Source organism: Phalacrocorax carbo, chromosome 17 (assembly GCF_963921805.1).
Source record: "Phalacrocorax carbo chromosome 17, bPhaCar2.1, whole genome shotgun sequence".
In the NCBI taxonomy this organism is placed as follows: Eukaryota; Metazoa; Chordata; class Aves; order Suliformes; family Phalacrocoracidae; genus Phalacrocorax; species Phalacrocorax carbo.
In genome coordinates this window covers 2599631-2615449 of record NC_087529.1, presented here as the reverse complement: position 1 = coordinate 2615449, position 15819 = coordinate 2599631, and the positions used below count along the sequence as shown (strand labels likewise).

The 15819-nt window shown below is 61.5% G+C and overlaps 2 protein-coding genes across 3 annotated transcripts in view; one reads left to right on the top strand and one right to left on the bottom strand.

Annotated features, from left to right (window-relative positions):
• ABR (ABR activator of RhoGEF and GTPase) overlaps nucleotides 1–9776 on the bottom strand; it is a 41639-nt gene extending 31863 nt beyond the window's left edge. Inside the window, exon 1 of one of the 2 annotated variants that reach the window (XM_064468295.1) lies at nucleotides 9758–9776. Coding sequence is in view for 1 of the 2 variants with exons in the window: in XM_064468296.1 (XP_064324366.1) it covers nucleotides 104–164 (61 nt within the window). In the remaining variant the exon portion in view is untranslated. Of the gene's footprint in view, nucleotides 1–103; nucleotides 210–9757 lie in introns of those variants that run through there. The other variant, XM_064468296.1, reaches the window with a different exon arrangement.
• Nucleotides 9777–14075: 4299 nt separating this feature from the next.
• On the top strand, nucleotides 14076–14842 carry BHLHA9 (basic helix-loop-helix family member a9). The gene has a single exon (XM_064468229.1). The coding sequence runs from the start codon at nucleotides 14076–14078 to the stop codon at nucleotides 14832–14834; it is 759 nt and encodes a 252-aa protein (XP_064324299.1). The 3' UTR covers nucleotides 14835–14842.
• The last annotated feature ends 977 nt before the right edge of the window (nucleotides 14843–15819 follow it).

Here is a 15819-nt window from a genome sequence, read left to right as displayed (position 1 = left end):
GCCAGCACAGCATCCCTCCCCAGTGCGACGCAGCGTTACACAACAGGTAGGGGGGACCCACCGCCCCAGTCCCCCTCGCCGCCCCCCAGCCCAGAGCACGTACTGCTGTAGAGGGTGTCGATCCAGGAGAGCCGCGGCAGGCCGCGATGGCTCAGCGGCTCCATGCTCGGGAGGGCTGCGCTGGTTCTCAGCTCCGCCAGCCGGCTCTCATCTCACAACAAAGGCAGCGGGCGAGGGCGGGAGGCGGGGGGCCGCAGGCCCAGGCGGGGGCTGGATGGGAGAGTCGGGCACGGCCGCCTGCCCGGGCACACGGTGGCTCTTCTGCCAGGGGTGCCCAGGGAAGGAGGTGCCGCCTGGCAATGGCAGCGCGTCCCGCCTCCCGCCCCTGCCTTGCCGGGGGGAGCCGAGCTCAGCGTCCCCCCGCATGCAGCCACGCCGACCCTCCGCAGGGGTCTGGGGACCAGGGAGGAGGAGGAGGGGACGGTGGTAGCACAGGGGCATGTGGCTGCCCTCCAGGCCGCCTCAAGGAGAGCGGGGGGAAAGGGAAAGCCCAGCTCCATCACCCTTTCCACTATGGTCTTATCCCCTCCCTACAACCCAGGGATGCTGTGCCCCCTCCCCAGCAAAACCTTGCCAAACACTCAAACTGCTTTGGCTGAAGGACACAGGCTCCTCCTGGCCCCGCTACCCCCAGCTCCGGTGACCGTGGGAAGAACCAGGACCCCCAGGAGCCGGGAGCTGCCCTGCCCCGTACAACCAGGGTCAGCAGAGTGGAGCACAGGCAGGCAGGGGTTAAACTACCCTCCCCAGCTGCATATAACCAAAGGAAATCTGAAGTGCCAGAGTCATCAACCCCAATATGTCAGGGCACCAGCCAAGCGTTCAAGCGCTGCCCTCGTTCAGCCCGTGCCGGCACCGCTGCCCCCGTCCCAGCAGTGCAGGCAGCATCCCTGCCAGCACCCTTGGCCGCATCCTGCCTGTGTGCAGGGAAGGGCCTGGACCAGGCGCCAGGGCCAGATGGGAACCAGGCAGGAGGGCTAACGCTCCACCGGGCACAAGGGGAAGGCAGAGCCACTGGAGCGTGAAGTGCCAGGATGCGGGTAGCATCCCCAACTGCCCTGTCTGGGAAACCTGAGGGGACCCTGCCAAGGTGCTGCCACCACCTGATCCCCGCTCCCAGGGGTGTCCACGCCAGGCTCGGATGCAGCCGATACATTTTAGGGGAGTGCAGCAATGCCAAGGCTGTGGTTCCGCATTCCTTGGGCATGTGGAGCCACCAGCACCTGGCATCCAGGGTGAGGAGCCACTGTTGCCCCTGGCATCTGCCTCCCAGGGGGCCGTATCCAGCCCCAGTGAGGTAAGGACCCACACCCACAGCCCACCACCCCCAGGGGCTGTGTGTCACCAGCTGCTGAGTCAGCAGCACAGGGTACAGCCCCACAGCTGCCATTTCTCACCCCTTGCCTGCCCCACTCCCAGGTATTTCGGGGACCTGAGTGCACCCCCTCATCTGCTCCATGAGATGCTTCTGAGCACCACCCCTGCAAAAGCTCCGCTTGTCCCCAAGCCGTTAGCACAGCAGCACCAGCCCTGCCCAAGGGTGACAGTGGGATGCGTTGGCCACTCTCCATCCTCCACCAACCCCCCCATTTGCTCCTGCCCAGACTCCGGCTCAGTACCACGGCCTGTCCCCGCTCCATCCCTTACAGGTCCCGATGGAGAGACCCCCTCCATCCTCCACAGCGAAACCCTGCGTACCCACAGCCCCCTGCTACAGCCCCCCAGGAAGGCGAAGGCAGTTCGGCCGAGCACATCAACCCTGTTTGCAGCAGGAAACCGCGCTCTGCTCATGCCTTGGGGAGCAGCAGCAGCAGCACAAGGTGCAGCCGCTCTCTGCATGCACGCAGTGGTTTTTCCACAGGCTTCCCCTGACCAGACACACTTCCTGGCTGCTCCTACCCATGGCACCAGCCTCTCCACGCCACAGCGCAAACCCACCTTTGCACATCTTCCCCTTTATCCAACATGGTGCATGAGCTGAGCACTCGGACGAACCACCCGTGGGCCACCAGACCCCCAGGGTCCCTCTGCCAGCTGGTCGCCCCCGGCGTGACACCGCGCAGCAGGCACTGGCAGTGCCATGGCCTAGGAGGACCAGGCAGCCAAGTGCCCAGAGCCCGGCCGGGCGGCTGCCCTGGAAAGCCTCCCCGTGCACTGAGATGCCCGAACTGGAGCCCCCTCCGTGCTGCACGCGACAGGCCTTATCTGGTTGCATACACCGGCCCAGGTGTGTGCAGATGCCCTTGCACAGCCCAGACAAAGCAGCCCACCAAACCCTTGGGCTTTATTTTTACTTTTTTTTTTTTTGTGTGTGTGTGGTCTTTTCACCTTTGCAACAACAACAAAACCCCAAAACCTGCAAAGCAGCTGAACCTCTCTCCTCTCCCCACAGCCGGGGGGAGCACCCGCCCACATGCAGACACCCATCACCCTGCGGTGACACAGACCAGCCCTGGATGAGGAGATGCTGCCAACCACGTCCTCAACCCCCTTGCAACCACCCCTAGCTCCAACCACAGCACTGCTCCAGCCAGGAGCATCCTCGCTGCAAGAGCCGACAGCCGAGTCCCACGGTTCCTCCTCGCCACCGGCCAGCCCCGCGCAGCCTGCATGGTGTCTAGCTGTCTGCCTGGCACCTGCCCAGCCCCTGCCCGCCAGCCCACGCATTGCTGTTTCTGGACTCTTGTGCAAGAGGCTCCTCCAGCCGCAGCCTGACGAGCCTCAGCGCTCTCCTGGGGCTGGCGGTGGGCACCCTGGCCTGGCAGCAACCGGAGAGCAGCTCCAGAGCCGCCTGCACCTCCAACACCGGTGTGGGGCAACGGGGGTGTTTTCCTGGGGGGAGAACAGAGAAGGAGAGGGTGGCTGGGGAGCATCATGCAAGTGGCAGCGTTAGACAAGGACTAAGAGAGCAGCCAGAATCCTTTGGTTGGGAGAGGGGAAGCCTAGATGTCCTGGAGCCATGGCAGGGACCCAGCCAGGACAGCAGAGCCCTCTGAGGGGGGGAAAAGAGGAATAAATGAAAATGTTTCCACCCTCTCAACCAAGGAGCACAGCAGATCCTTCCCGCTGTGTGTCCTGAACACGCTGCTCCTCCAACTTAGCTTTACACTTTTCCCCCACGATCACTTTCCTGCAGGATGGAAACCCCGAGGTCAGCACTGTTTCAAGCCCAAGCTCCGCTCACAGCCCCGGGGAATGGCTGAGAGGTGCCCGGAGCACAGGGCAGCTGCTCGGGTCCTCCTGCCCTCAGGGAGCCAAGGAAGGGACCAGGGCCAGGCAGGCACCCCCCAGCAGGCGTGGGGAGGAGGGCAGAGTCCCAGCTACAGCAGCAGCACCCTTGGCCTCTCACAATACAGACAGAGAAGGAAAGAAAGGTGGCGGCTGCTTGCAGGAAAAAGCCTCTAATATCAGATAAAGGCCTGGGCCAGCTATCATATTGCGTCTCTCTTCTGAGAGCGAAGAGATCACAGCTGTATCCGCCACCTCCGCAGCCCCAGGCTGCTCCTCTCCCACCCAGTCCCAGCACTATCACTGCCGAGATGGCGTGGACAAGCTTGCTTCCCACCACAGGACCCGCAAAGGAGAATGAAGACGTGTTGGTTTGCAACTTCAGAACGAAAACTGCCCACAGCAGAAAGACCCCTGTCAGGAGCACAGAAGTCTCCCTATCTACCAGATCTTCAAACAAGCAGTGAACTTTGCAGCTGGGACTTATCTTGGAGCAGATCAGCAGGACATCCTCCACAATTCTGCTTAAGCTGGCCAGGCTTTGCTCCCCAACCACAGCCAAGAGAGCCAAGAAGCATTGCTGCTACTGATTATCCTGCTTAACAAACACTGATAAAGTAACTAGGGGTGGGAAAGCCAAGCCTATTTGAAGATGTCTTTTGGAGCCACAGCAAGATCGGTGTGCTGCCTCCAGTTGCTCAGCCCTGGCCGGGCTCTCAGGCAAACCTCATTGGGAAGGGAATCCCAGCAGTGCCATGAACCAGGGGCAGAGGTGCCATTTTCCCAGGTTGGATGCACACTCCAGTGAGGTGCCTTGGCTAAATCAGGCTCCCCTCTCTAACCCAAGGGAATATTAATTCCCCGCCAGCACGGGGGAAAGCACCTCCCTCTGTTCGCTGCTGCAGGGTTGGCCGCAGCAGACAGCATCCAGCAGAAGACAGAGCGGAGCCATCCGCTGGGATCCCAACTGGCGGCATCACTGGCCACACTGGGCAGGAGGGGAGGAGGAACCAGCCGAACAAAGGGCGCCGCTGCACAGAAGTGTCTTTCCAGGAAAAAAAAACAACCCAAACCAGATTTCAATAGACTTACAATGCAAATGTATTCAGGCCCCGCAGGGCACTTCTGGCTGTAGCCAGCCACCTAATGAGGGTTTCTTGCGTGCCCTGCTGCTGCCGCTGCTCCTACATGGGGACCTGATCCTACATGGGGACCGGCGACCACGCCACAACCAGCCACCGCTGCACCAAGCCCGAGGGGGCCAGGGGGTCACCTCCGAGCCAAAGCGCTCACCCCTGCGCTGGGCACGGCCCATGGCACCACAAGGGGAACCTTGTCCCCTCCTTCCCTTCCACAGGGCTCTGGGGCAGACCCCACAGCCCAGCACCGCTGCCCACCGCCTGAATGCTGCTGAGCTGGGGGAGCTCAGCATTGTCTCTGCCCCTAATACTGGGGGGCAAATATGCAGCCAGGGGGACCGTGCTCAGCTGCTGGCACACAGGGATGCTGCAGCCAGACCCACCTCCTGCAGGTGAGATGTCGGCATCTCTGCGCTGACAAGAGCAGGTGCCGCAGCTGGACTGGGGGAGAGCAGGAAGCCGCCCCAGGAATGCTCACAGCAATTTTGAGGATCTGGTTTGGAGGAGATGCAGGTTCGTGATGCTGGGCAGCAGCCAGACTCCCACTGCAACCACGCTTAGCTGACGTGAGAGCTGATGGCAGAGGGGATCAGGCCAGCTGAAAGCCAGACCCAGCCACGCTTGCCAGAAGCACAGACGTGCCCACCGGGGCCAGCTCACCCTGAGACCCCCATCCCACCGTGTGTCCGTGCTGCTCCGCTTTCGCAGGGTGCCGGCTCCTGGAAGGGCCCATTTCTCCACCCAGCACATGCTGCGGCCGCTGTGGCTCTGCCCCAGAGCAGAGATCCCAGGGGTGCCCGTGGGCAGAGCTGGTCACAGCTTTCCCCTTCCTTCTCCTCTCCTTCTTCCAGCTCCTTTACAAGCCCTCCACTATTTGCCCCTCACAGGGAAGTTACTCCAACAACCAGCACTTACCGCTCTCATTTAAAAGCCATGCTTTTAAACAGCAACTGTTCTACTCAAAGGCTTTTTAACCTCGTGAACTTTTGCATTTATTTATGATTTGCTTTAATGGTGCGAACCTGCCCCAATGTTAACCCTTCAGGCCTCGGCTCAGGCAGCACCACTCTCTGGGGAGGCAGCCCCACGCCATGCAGGGATTGTGGTCACACTGTCGTCAGGGGGGCTTGTGGGGAAATGCCACCTCCCAAAACGCCTCCAGGCCCCAGAGCAGATGGAGACGGTTCAAAGGTCCCCAGCAGGCACACGCGCGCGCACACACACACACGCACACTGTGGTTTTGTCTTCGCCTAAGCAGTTAAAATTAAACACAGTGACTCCGCCTGGCCTTCCCCAGCCAGAAGAGGAACTTTCTAGCACCTTCAGAGCCAAGCAAGCACTTTTGAACAGTGGGGAAAAAACAATAAAGTAAAAATTAAAAGAATAAAAGAGGATGCAGAGGCGGTAGATGGGCTCTCAGGGAGGGACAACTCCCACCCATGCACCTCCCTGCTTCGGCACCGCCTTCGAAACCCCTCGTGGTGCTACAGGAGGGGAAATGGATGCACAGACAATGCACCACTTCACCTTTCTGGGCACCATGGGATCACCGCTCCTTCGCCTCTTTCACACCGTGACCTACCCCAGAGAGAAAGAGATGCACCGGGATAAACTCTGGACTTGGCTCACTATTTCCCATTCTCCTTTTGCTGGGCTTCTTGCGGGATTTTCCAGGAAAGGGATGAGGAACCAGCAGGGTCCAAGGGTGGCTCAGGACAGAGTCCTGCCCACAGCACTGCCCCATTCCAAAAGACAGACAGAGATGCTACTTTTGAGATATCATGTATTTGCCAGCAGCAGCATGAGCTGAAAGGAGCGATGGAGCAGCAAGAACAAGCCCTGCCTTTACCTGAGCCACACCAGGAGCCCCCAGCATGATGCCCATGGCGAGCCAGACCCCAGCCAGTGCACAGAGGTGAGGAGGCCAATGCCCCAGGGACTCCAGATGCCCAAAGGCCTCCTCCCCATCTCAGCCCTTTGGTGCACTCACAGACACTGCCACATTCCTTGTGCTCACTGCCCTGCAAGGCAGGGCCCCTGCTGCTGCTGGCAGCTGCCCTCCCTATTTCCCAAGGCAATAGCAAAGGCGGTGTGGTGGGGTGAGCAGAAGAGCCCACATGACTCCAGGATCTTTCCATGGCAGAAACTGTAATTCCAGCTAAACAGAGGGCTGAGGATTTCATTTACAGTGCAGCCTGCAGCCGCAGCATCCTGCTGTAACCAGATCCGCCAGCTAACCCCATCAAGGGCTATTCCAGCAATGCCAGTGCTCCCCACCCCCAGCTCATATTTCTGGGGTGCAGGGCGCTGCGTGGGGCAGGTCAGAGGCTCCCAAACCCAGCAGCCTTCCAGGGGAGCGTCAGGAGCTCCTGCAGCACCCCAGCTCTGTGGCAAGGCCGGCCTCTTTCTCAGCTTCCCAAGGGCAAAGCGGGGAAACCCAGCACTGAGTTTGTTCCACCTCTGCGCACGCTACCCACAGGCACAAAGCATCTCCCAATGAGCATCACCACACCCCTCCTCCCGGTCACCGGCGCAGTCGCCTCCCACCCGGTGAGCTCACCCTCTCCTCACGGGTACCAACCCGCAGCACCAGACCCTTCACCCCATGCCGTGGCAGAAGGGAGGTGACGGAGGCAGCACCCAGCCAAGGCACCGCCGCGCCCCGGCACAGCCACGCGCGGCACCGTGCATACTCAGCTGTGAGGCCAGCTGTGCCTTTAGCCACAAGGACAGGTGACGAACGAGATGAAGGGAATTTTAGTCCTTTCCACGCTTCGTTTGTAGCCATCTGCTCGCTGACGCTCAGATTTTGTCGGTCCCGGGTGAGCTGGCACAGGCATTATCTCAAATGCCAGGATCATGTATCTGGCTGTCACACACGCGGCTCTCATGCAATAGCTGCAAACAGGGGCATCTTGCAGATTTCATCACTTTAAATCAGATTAATCACAAGCTACTTAAAGGAAACCACTGTCTTGCTCTGGTAATGCCCATAAAGATTATCCTCAACACTCCCTCACTTGCTGTCCACATTGCGCTGCCGTAGGTTATGGTGAAATGGCCAGGGACCGACCGTGTTCAGCCACAGCAGCAGCACCATTAAGCTCCAAAATTCCCATTAATATACTGAGGGATCCCAGGCAGAGCAACACTAACCAAGTTACCACCTGGACTGCTGGTGGGAGAAGCAAACAGCACTGCTATCAGGAATTTTTAATTTTATCTGAAAAATAGAGAGAAGTGAGAAGATGACAATGGGAGCACTAAGTTAACCAACTGTCCGGAGAAAGGGGGATCCAGGCAACGACCACACACATTTTACTGTGCTCTCAAATTCTGCTTTTAAATGTCAGCGCCGTCAGCGCACACAGGCGCCCTTATAACATGCAACAAAGAAAAGTGCTGATGCTTGGGAAAGGCTCTGGACAAGGCTGGGGAGAGCTCATCACCACCGCCATCAGCCGACCTCCATGCAGAGCCTGGCCGTGCCACGGGGCAAGGAGCTGAGCGCTCGGCAGAGGGGACGCCGCCTCCTCGGATGAGTGCAGGAGCTGGGGACCACAATGGAGCCCCTTTTGGGGGGGGGAGGAGGAGGAAGAGGCCACAGTTAATCACAGCAGATTCAACCTTGGATTTCAAGGTCTTGCCTGAAAGACTCACCCCGACTGGCTGCAAAGGTCTTGGTCCAGCCGCCTCAAAGGGCAGCGTGGGGCTGGAGGAGCCCTCTGGGTTATGAAGCTGGGACCCTCAGGGACTCAGAGACCTATGCCTTACACTGTGCTCCAGTCTAAGCCCCATTAACAACACCTTCCACAGCCTGAGAGCTGCCTTGCACAGTCCTGGGTGTTTGGAAACATTCAGGAGCACTACCCAGATAGAAATAAAATGCAGGGTCTGCATGTAAATCAGGATTTGCGCTTGGTCGCTCCGACACACTCGAGCCCCCTTGGCCGCTGAGCAGCTCTCTAAAAACCATGACCGGTGCCCACTGAAGGGGCGGTGGAGAGGCCTTGGGGTGGCCCTTTGAAGGCAACAAATCGAACATCCTCGATCCTCACCATGGGGCCAGGAACAGGCTCCCACGGCCGGTCTGCACCGAGAGACACAAACACACGTGTGAGCGAGCCCGGCGCCGTATGGAGACAACGCCGAGAGAAGCCGTGTACTTTGGACATTTCACCTCCAGACAGCTCGAGAAGGTGAAATGGAAACTGAGCTGTTCTCCAGCCCTCTAGACTAATGCAATAATATAAATTATGCTAAATATTAAGCACGGCTCGACATCAGACCGCTTGCTACCCAGGCTGATCTTAAACCAGCACAATACAGCCTTGGGGAAAAACCACCACTCCAAACAATCAGGCAGCAATAAAATTAACTCAAGTCAGCTGCAGAATTAGCAACATAAAAAGTGACATTCCCTAGCTGTCAGGACTGCGTTTGAACCGGGATTAAAGATGATGCAATAACAACTTCCAGGCCGCTGGAAGTAGGACAGCGTGACGGGTGACAGCGCTAGCTGGCTGCTCCTTCCGTGTCACGGAACAGCTAGTCGCTTGCAAAATAGCATCGTCCTCAATCCACCCAGAGAAACGCCCCGGGACACCTCGCCACCCCAGCGTGCTTCTGCTTTAGCAGCTCCAGGACTTCCCCAAGGGACATCACAGGGTGTCACCCGAGCAGAGGTGTCCCGGTGAGCCAGGTCACACCTGGAGGAAATGACTCTCCTGCAATGTCCCAGCCCCAGAGGTGGCTCCTGGGCCAGTGGCACATCACCAGGAGGCAGCTGCAGGGGACTGGGCAGCCACCCTCCCGCCTCGCATGCCTGGGGATGGGGCCTTGGCATGGGGCACGCTCACAAGTGGGACAGGCGCAAGACAGGGGCTTGGGGTGGCCTTAGTGGTGGGATGGGGCCAGCACAAGGAACAGGGGTGGCATTAACTGTTTGATGGGGATGGCACAAGGGTTTGGGGTGGCCTCAGCCACGTGACGGCAATGGGGTGACCCCAGCTGCGTGATGGGGACAGCCTGCGGAGACCGTCGGATCCTCTGCCGTGCCACCAACTGCGTGACAGGGCTGGGAAGGGGGTTCGGCATGGCCCCAGCAGCGGCACGGCATGGGGACGGCAGCGCACGGGGTGCCCTTGCCGCGCCACGGAGAGCCCAGGGATGGGGCAGCGGCACGGGGTGCCCTTGAGCACGCGACGGGGATGGCACACAGGGGACACCCCGGTCCCTGCCGTGGGGTGCCCCGGCCCGCAGCGTGGGGAGGGCTCCCCCCTCGGCCGTGCCGCGGCCCGGGGCCCCCCCCCCCTCCGCCGGCACCCACCTGCCGAGGAGGCGTCCTCCGCGTCGGAGCTGCCGCCGCTGCCTCCCTCCGGGGAGCTGCCGGGGCTGGGCGGCGGGCGGGGGGCGGCGGGCGGCGGCGGGGGGGGCGCCGGCGGCGGGGGGGGGGCTCGGGCCAGCGCCGCCTCCAGGTAGCCCACCTTGAAGCGCTCCTCGGCCAGCGCCCGCTGCAGGCGGCGGAGGCGGCGGCGGCACCGCTCCAGCTCCCGCTCCATGGCCCGCACCGAGCCCAGCTCCATGCGGGGCGCCGGTTCTCCCGGGAACTCCGCTTGCCAGTGCCGAGCGAAGTCCGCCCGGGCCGCCTCGCCCGCCGCCATCCCCCGCGCCGGCCCGAAGTTTCCCCCCCAACACCTCCTCCTCCTCCTCCTCCTCCTCGCCGCCGCCTTCCGCCCCCCCCCCGCCGCCGCGGGGCCTGACGTCGGCGCCCGCCCCGCCTCGCCTCGGCACGGCCCCGCCGGGGCGGGGAGCAGCGCTGCCGCCGCCCCCCCGCTCCCGCCGGCTGCAAACGCGGGGCAGGGAGCGGCCCGGTTACCGGCGGCTCCGCCTCTGCCGCTCCTTCCCCGGGGAGCAGCCCCGCCTTAGCCGGTGGATTGCGGGAGCCCGAGCGGGGAGCGGAGCGGGGGTGCTGTATGCCCGGCCTTTCCGACCTCCCGTTCCTCCGTCCGCACCCCGGGTCCCCCCGGGGGAGCTGGGGGACGTGGGCCGGGAGGATGCCGAGCAGGCGAGGAAGCGCCTGGCACCGGCGGCGTCTGAGCAGTTAACAAAGCGACAGCTAATGACACAAACAATCCCACGCACCGCAAGAAATCCCTTCCCGAGCCAGGAACAACTGAGCCTTGAAGGTGCGGCGTAGCTCCCGTGCCACCGAGCTGCTGCGCCCCCCGCCAGCGCGTGCCCCGGCCTTGGCTATGGAGCTCTGCCAGTCTCCCAGCCACCCTCATCCTCGGGCCGGTGATGCTCTGCCTGCCCAGTCTGTCTCGGGACGGATGGGCCTTTCCCACCAGACAGAGGGACAGGCACAAACTCACGCGGTGGGCGATGAAGGCCTACATAAGGCTTTTCACCCGCTCCGTGCCACAGCACACGTGCCCGCTGCATTTGAGCTGCCAGGGCAGTGTGTGCCCCCCCAGGCTCACTCCCACCCCATGGGATGGGGCTCCCCAACCCCACTGCAGGGTCAGCAGTTCCCTTGTGCCACGCGAGGCCCTGGGGCACAGCACCTCGCAGGGTGCTGGGGGCAGAGAGGCAGGAGCCTGCAGGCAGCACGGCCGTGGGGAGCTGCCTTCCCCTGCCTCCTCCTGGGAACTGTGGGTGACTCACCAGCCAGTGTCCCTTGTGTCACCTGGCTGTGCCCCAGCAGGAACAAAGCACCCTATTTATTTACCCAGGGGCCCGGGCAGTGTTGCCACAACCGCCTCCTCCTCTCCCTCTATCACCACCCAAGAACAAGGAGCTGCGCAGGGCTGGGCACCTCCCTGCGTGCCAGTCCCTGGCTCTCATGCTTCGGCACCATGGGCTCCCTCTCTGTTCTCTCCCTCCAGCACAGCTGTGCCTCCCGGTGCAGCCTTCCTGGGGAGGATGGATGGTGCTGGGACGCTGCCAGGAGCTGGGCAGTCCCTCCAGCCCATGTCAGCTACCCCCTCACCACCCCATTGGGGTTTCATCACCGTGAAGGGCTGTGCTCCCAGATGGCCCTGGTAGCTCTCACCTGGAAGTGGCAGCCGTTTGGGGGTGCTGGGTGGACGTGAGTGGGGGGTGGCCAGTCCCCGGCCCTTTGCAGGAGCTGTAGCCCCCACTCAGCAGCAGTGTTAGGGGCAAAACCACCCAAAACACCTTCGGGCTGTGGGACCCGCGAGAGCTGTGACGATGCTGCCCAGGACGGGCAGGTGCCCAGTGCTCAGCGGTGCCCCAGTCTGGTGTGACACATACTGGAGAGGTGGGGTATCCCCAGGGGTCAAACCCCTTCATGGAGGCTGGGGAGGAGGAGGAGGGGGTGCCGTGAGTGGCCTGATTTATGCGTGGCGACAGATAATTACAGCTCTTTCATCATCGGTTAGGCAGACAGACCCAGCAGAGCCTTACAACACATTTCTGGCTCCCCGTCTCAGCACATAAATCTCTCCGGCACATGGCAATAAATCAGCAGGGGCTGAGGGAGCAGGGCCAGGGTAGGCGTTCCTCCTGGCCTCCCACCCTGTAATGGGCACCTAGGTAGGAAGCATCCAGGACGAGGTGGGGACGGCCCAGCAAGATGCACTAATTACAGGCGGCAGGTGGCATCCAATGACCCGTGATTTATGGTCTGGCCTTGCCTGCTTCCGAGAGCTGGTGATGGATCCCTGCAGGGCCAGGGCTGCCCAGAGCCGAGATGCTGCGAACCCCTGGCAGTGCTCCCCGGCGAGCTCCTGAGGGCTGCGGGCAGGATGGGGGCAGCAGGCTCTGCCCTGCCTGGTGGGCACCTCGGGGCTGCTGCCTCCCTAAGCATCGCCCCAGTTGGGACACAGCTCTGTGCCAGCCCAGCCACCTCTGCATCTGCTCCATACTGTACCTCCCACACGAGCAAAAACATCCCTGTGGCAGGCATCCACCATGCTTAGCTGGGGTTGGGACAGGCATATGGCTGAGTGGGCCCAGCATGCACATCCTGCCGGCGTTCAGGCATCCCGAAGAGCCTCTTGCTCCTGAGCAGGCTCACTATGTAAGTCAGTGGCCAGGGGAGCATCCATGCCTGGGCAGAGGAAGACCAGAAGGCCACTGGGGAGAACAAGAGGGCCATAGTGAGCACAGGTGAGTGCTCAAAAATATTTGCAAGCTTCACCTCCCTTTGAAGTCTTACTGCCTGGTCCTCCCCTCTCCCTGAGGCCCCAGCTCCTGATTTATTGGGTTCCTGGAGCAGAGGCACCTAAATTAGCTCCGACTTCAAAGAGCCAAGAGAGGAGAAGGGCAATAGACAAATAGCCCCCCGCTAATTGTGGCTATTGATCAAACATGAACCAGGACAATCAGATAGGAAGGGCTGGATCAAGGGGGGCATATTCTCCCAGAGGCTCTGCTTCTCCATGAGTCACCCCAACAATTTGTCAGACCCACTCCTGGGCCATTTTTCAACACATTACCCCTTGCACAGGAAGGCATTTAGCGACTGCTCGCTAATGAAATGATGGGCAAACATACATGGCGGCCCCGCGCTGCACAGAGGACAGGGACCTGGCCCTCCCTATGGCCTCTGGACCCACTGCACCTGGCAAGTCCCTCCATCCCACCAGCTTGGGGATGCAGGAAACAAGGAGCTGCTTTTATTTTCATCTTCCCCAGAGTAAGTGCAGGGCAGGCCGGGCAGCACCAGCCCAGACAGCTCTGCCCCCAGGCTCCCCGCGACTGGGAAGGGACAGGAAGGCTCTGGAGGCAGGTAGCACTTTAGCTCCTTTATCACCTGCCCCAATCCCCCCTGCCACATTCCTGCTTCCTGCTCCGCAGGGCAGAGGCGTACCAAGCCCCACGCATTCCTTTGCTGGCTCCTGGGGGGATGCTCCTGCCCAGGCACCCACCTACCTCTGTACCCATGGATGCTCCCAGCTCACCGGGGTGCAGCTGCGTGGAGCAGCCCTAAGGCACCCTCTCAAAGGCAGCCCAGTGCTCCAGCCCCGTTCCTGGGGCAGGAGTAATTTTGTCTTCTCCTGCACCCATGCAAAAGACTCACTGCTTTCCTCAGGAACCTCATCGCTCTGTGCCTCAGTTTCCTCTAGCTGGGAAATAACAGAAATGCTGCAGCATCAGTGGGTGTGGGGGAGCAGAGCCTGAGCCCCATGCCAGGGTGGTGATACCCCACAGGGCTGTGCCCCACAGCACTCTATAAAACCCGAGGGTAACCTGGCCCAGGCTGAGCCGCCTAATGTAGGAGAGGGCAGAGCAGCCCGAGGAACTCTTGCAGTGACCAAATGCTTAGCAAAAACTGAAGCAACTGCTGCATGTGGTTGCTTGGTAGAGGTGCTTCCCCTCCCCGGGGCCTGTGAGCATCCCACCACCAGCTCTGGGCACCCCAGCACCAGTGGCCCACACTCCAGCCTGTCACCATGCTCAGGAGCAGCCCCGCGGGCAGAGGCCAGGCAGGGCTCGCCCTGTGCCTCTCCGCAAGGCAGCACACCTGCAGGCAGGTGAGGAGGGTCGGGAGGGAGCCACGTGACGAGCCCCGCCGTGGGGTTTTTAGAGGCGGCTGGATGTCCCTGGAGGAGTGTCTCCCACACCCCGCAGGAGGCAGGACGGCAGCAGCAGCACCTCTCACGCTCCCCCGCACCGCGGCCATGTCCGGAGCAGCCGCGGGGAAAGGCACAGCGCCAGAGCCTGACAGCTCCGAAGAGGAGCTGGAAGCGGGGGGCGCACCCCAAGCATGCTACGGGCAGGGTCTGTGGGTCCCCCAGAGCAGGGAGGCAGCCGCCCACCTGGGCGACACCGAAGGGATGAAGGTGAGGAAGAGGAGCAGGCCGGTGCGCTCCAAGGCCAGGAGGATGGCTGCCAACGTCAGAGAGCGCAAGAGGATCCTGGACTACAACCAAGCCTTCAATGCCCTGCGGCTGGCCCTTAAACATGACCTCGGTGGCAAAAGGCTTTCTAAAATCGCTACCCTCCGGCGAGCCATCAACAGGATCACGGCTCTGTCCCTGTCCCTGCACGGCGCCGGGCGCTGCTGGCCCTGCACCCACTCTGAGTGCTGCGGCCGGCCCGGGGTCCCTGTGCAGGAGCCGGGGGCGAAGGCCAGCCGCCCCCAGCTCCCCTGGCAGCCTGGTTACGCAGGTGCTGCCAGCTTGCCGCGCTGCCCTCCATCCCCTCTCTACGCCGTGTTTTCCCCCGAGAGGCAGCTCCATCACTACGAGAGCCTGAAGGAGGATTGTTCTGTGCCCAGCCCTGTCTATTGCTCCAGCGGGACCCACCACCCCGGGCTGCGAAGCGCCTGCCAGCAGAGATACACGGGCAGCCTGCAAGACCCCCTGGCCGGGGCGGTCCCCTGGCAGCTGGGCTATTGCCAGAGCTGGGGACACCAGCAGTGCCTCCCCATCCACTGACCTGCAGGGCTGGGGTGGCGAGACGGTGCCAGGAAGGTAACACATCCGTGGGACAGACGGGGCGAGTGGGAAGGGACTGTTGCATGAGAGAGAAGTGCTGCAGGATGCAGAGCTCAGTTGCGATGCTGGTGAGAGCCGTGAGCCCCCGACATGCTGTACGGGACCCCAGCACTGCCCGGCTGTGGCTTTCCGCTCTGCGGGAAAACTGGAGAAGGTGGGAATTCCTCTGGAAGTGCCAGTTCTGCTTCTTGTTGCGAGGTCTCACTGCTGCAGATTGTCACCGTTATTTATTCTCTCTTGCTTGCTCTGTGAGAAAACATGACTTAAAAACCCAACACCAGGGCACTGGCTGTTAATATGTGTGGGGTGGACAGATGGGCCGTGGGGATCACGCTAAAGCCCCTGGCTGGCTGGTCGCTGTGGCTCCCGGTGAAGGAGAGGAGCAGAAGCGGGAAAGGTTAGTGCCCTGGGACTTTTGATGCTAAGCTCATTGGTGCAGATGTTTGTGCCCGGCATATTTGCGAGGACAGGCTGGGAGGGGAGGCAGGGGTTGGCTTTCCTAAAATGAACCCATCCGTTTGCGCTTTCCTCCTGACCGCAGCAAAGTGGGACAGGCCAATAGCATGCTTTTCCAGCCGCGGGGAGGAAGGAGAATTTGACTAAAAAGGCCCCTTTGGCCCCTTCCCTCCAGCTCAGCAAGCTCGGACTGGCTGAGAGGGCTCCCTTCTGCCCTGGGCTTAGCAACCTGGCATTGCTACAGGAATCAGGCAGGGTTTTACAGCTGCACACATGACAACTGGCAGATTTTTGGACAGGGCAAATCATACTGCATGCTTCCTGCAGCGCTGAGCCCCCACAGAGCTCCTCCAGCCCTTCCCCTCCCACTCCAGTGCTCCCACCCGAGCTCCAGCACTGGCTGCCAATGCCCCAAGGGCAGTCTGAGCTCTTTCCCTGCTGGGCTGGGGTGGGGAACACGCTGGAACAA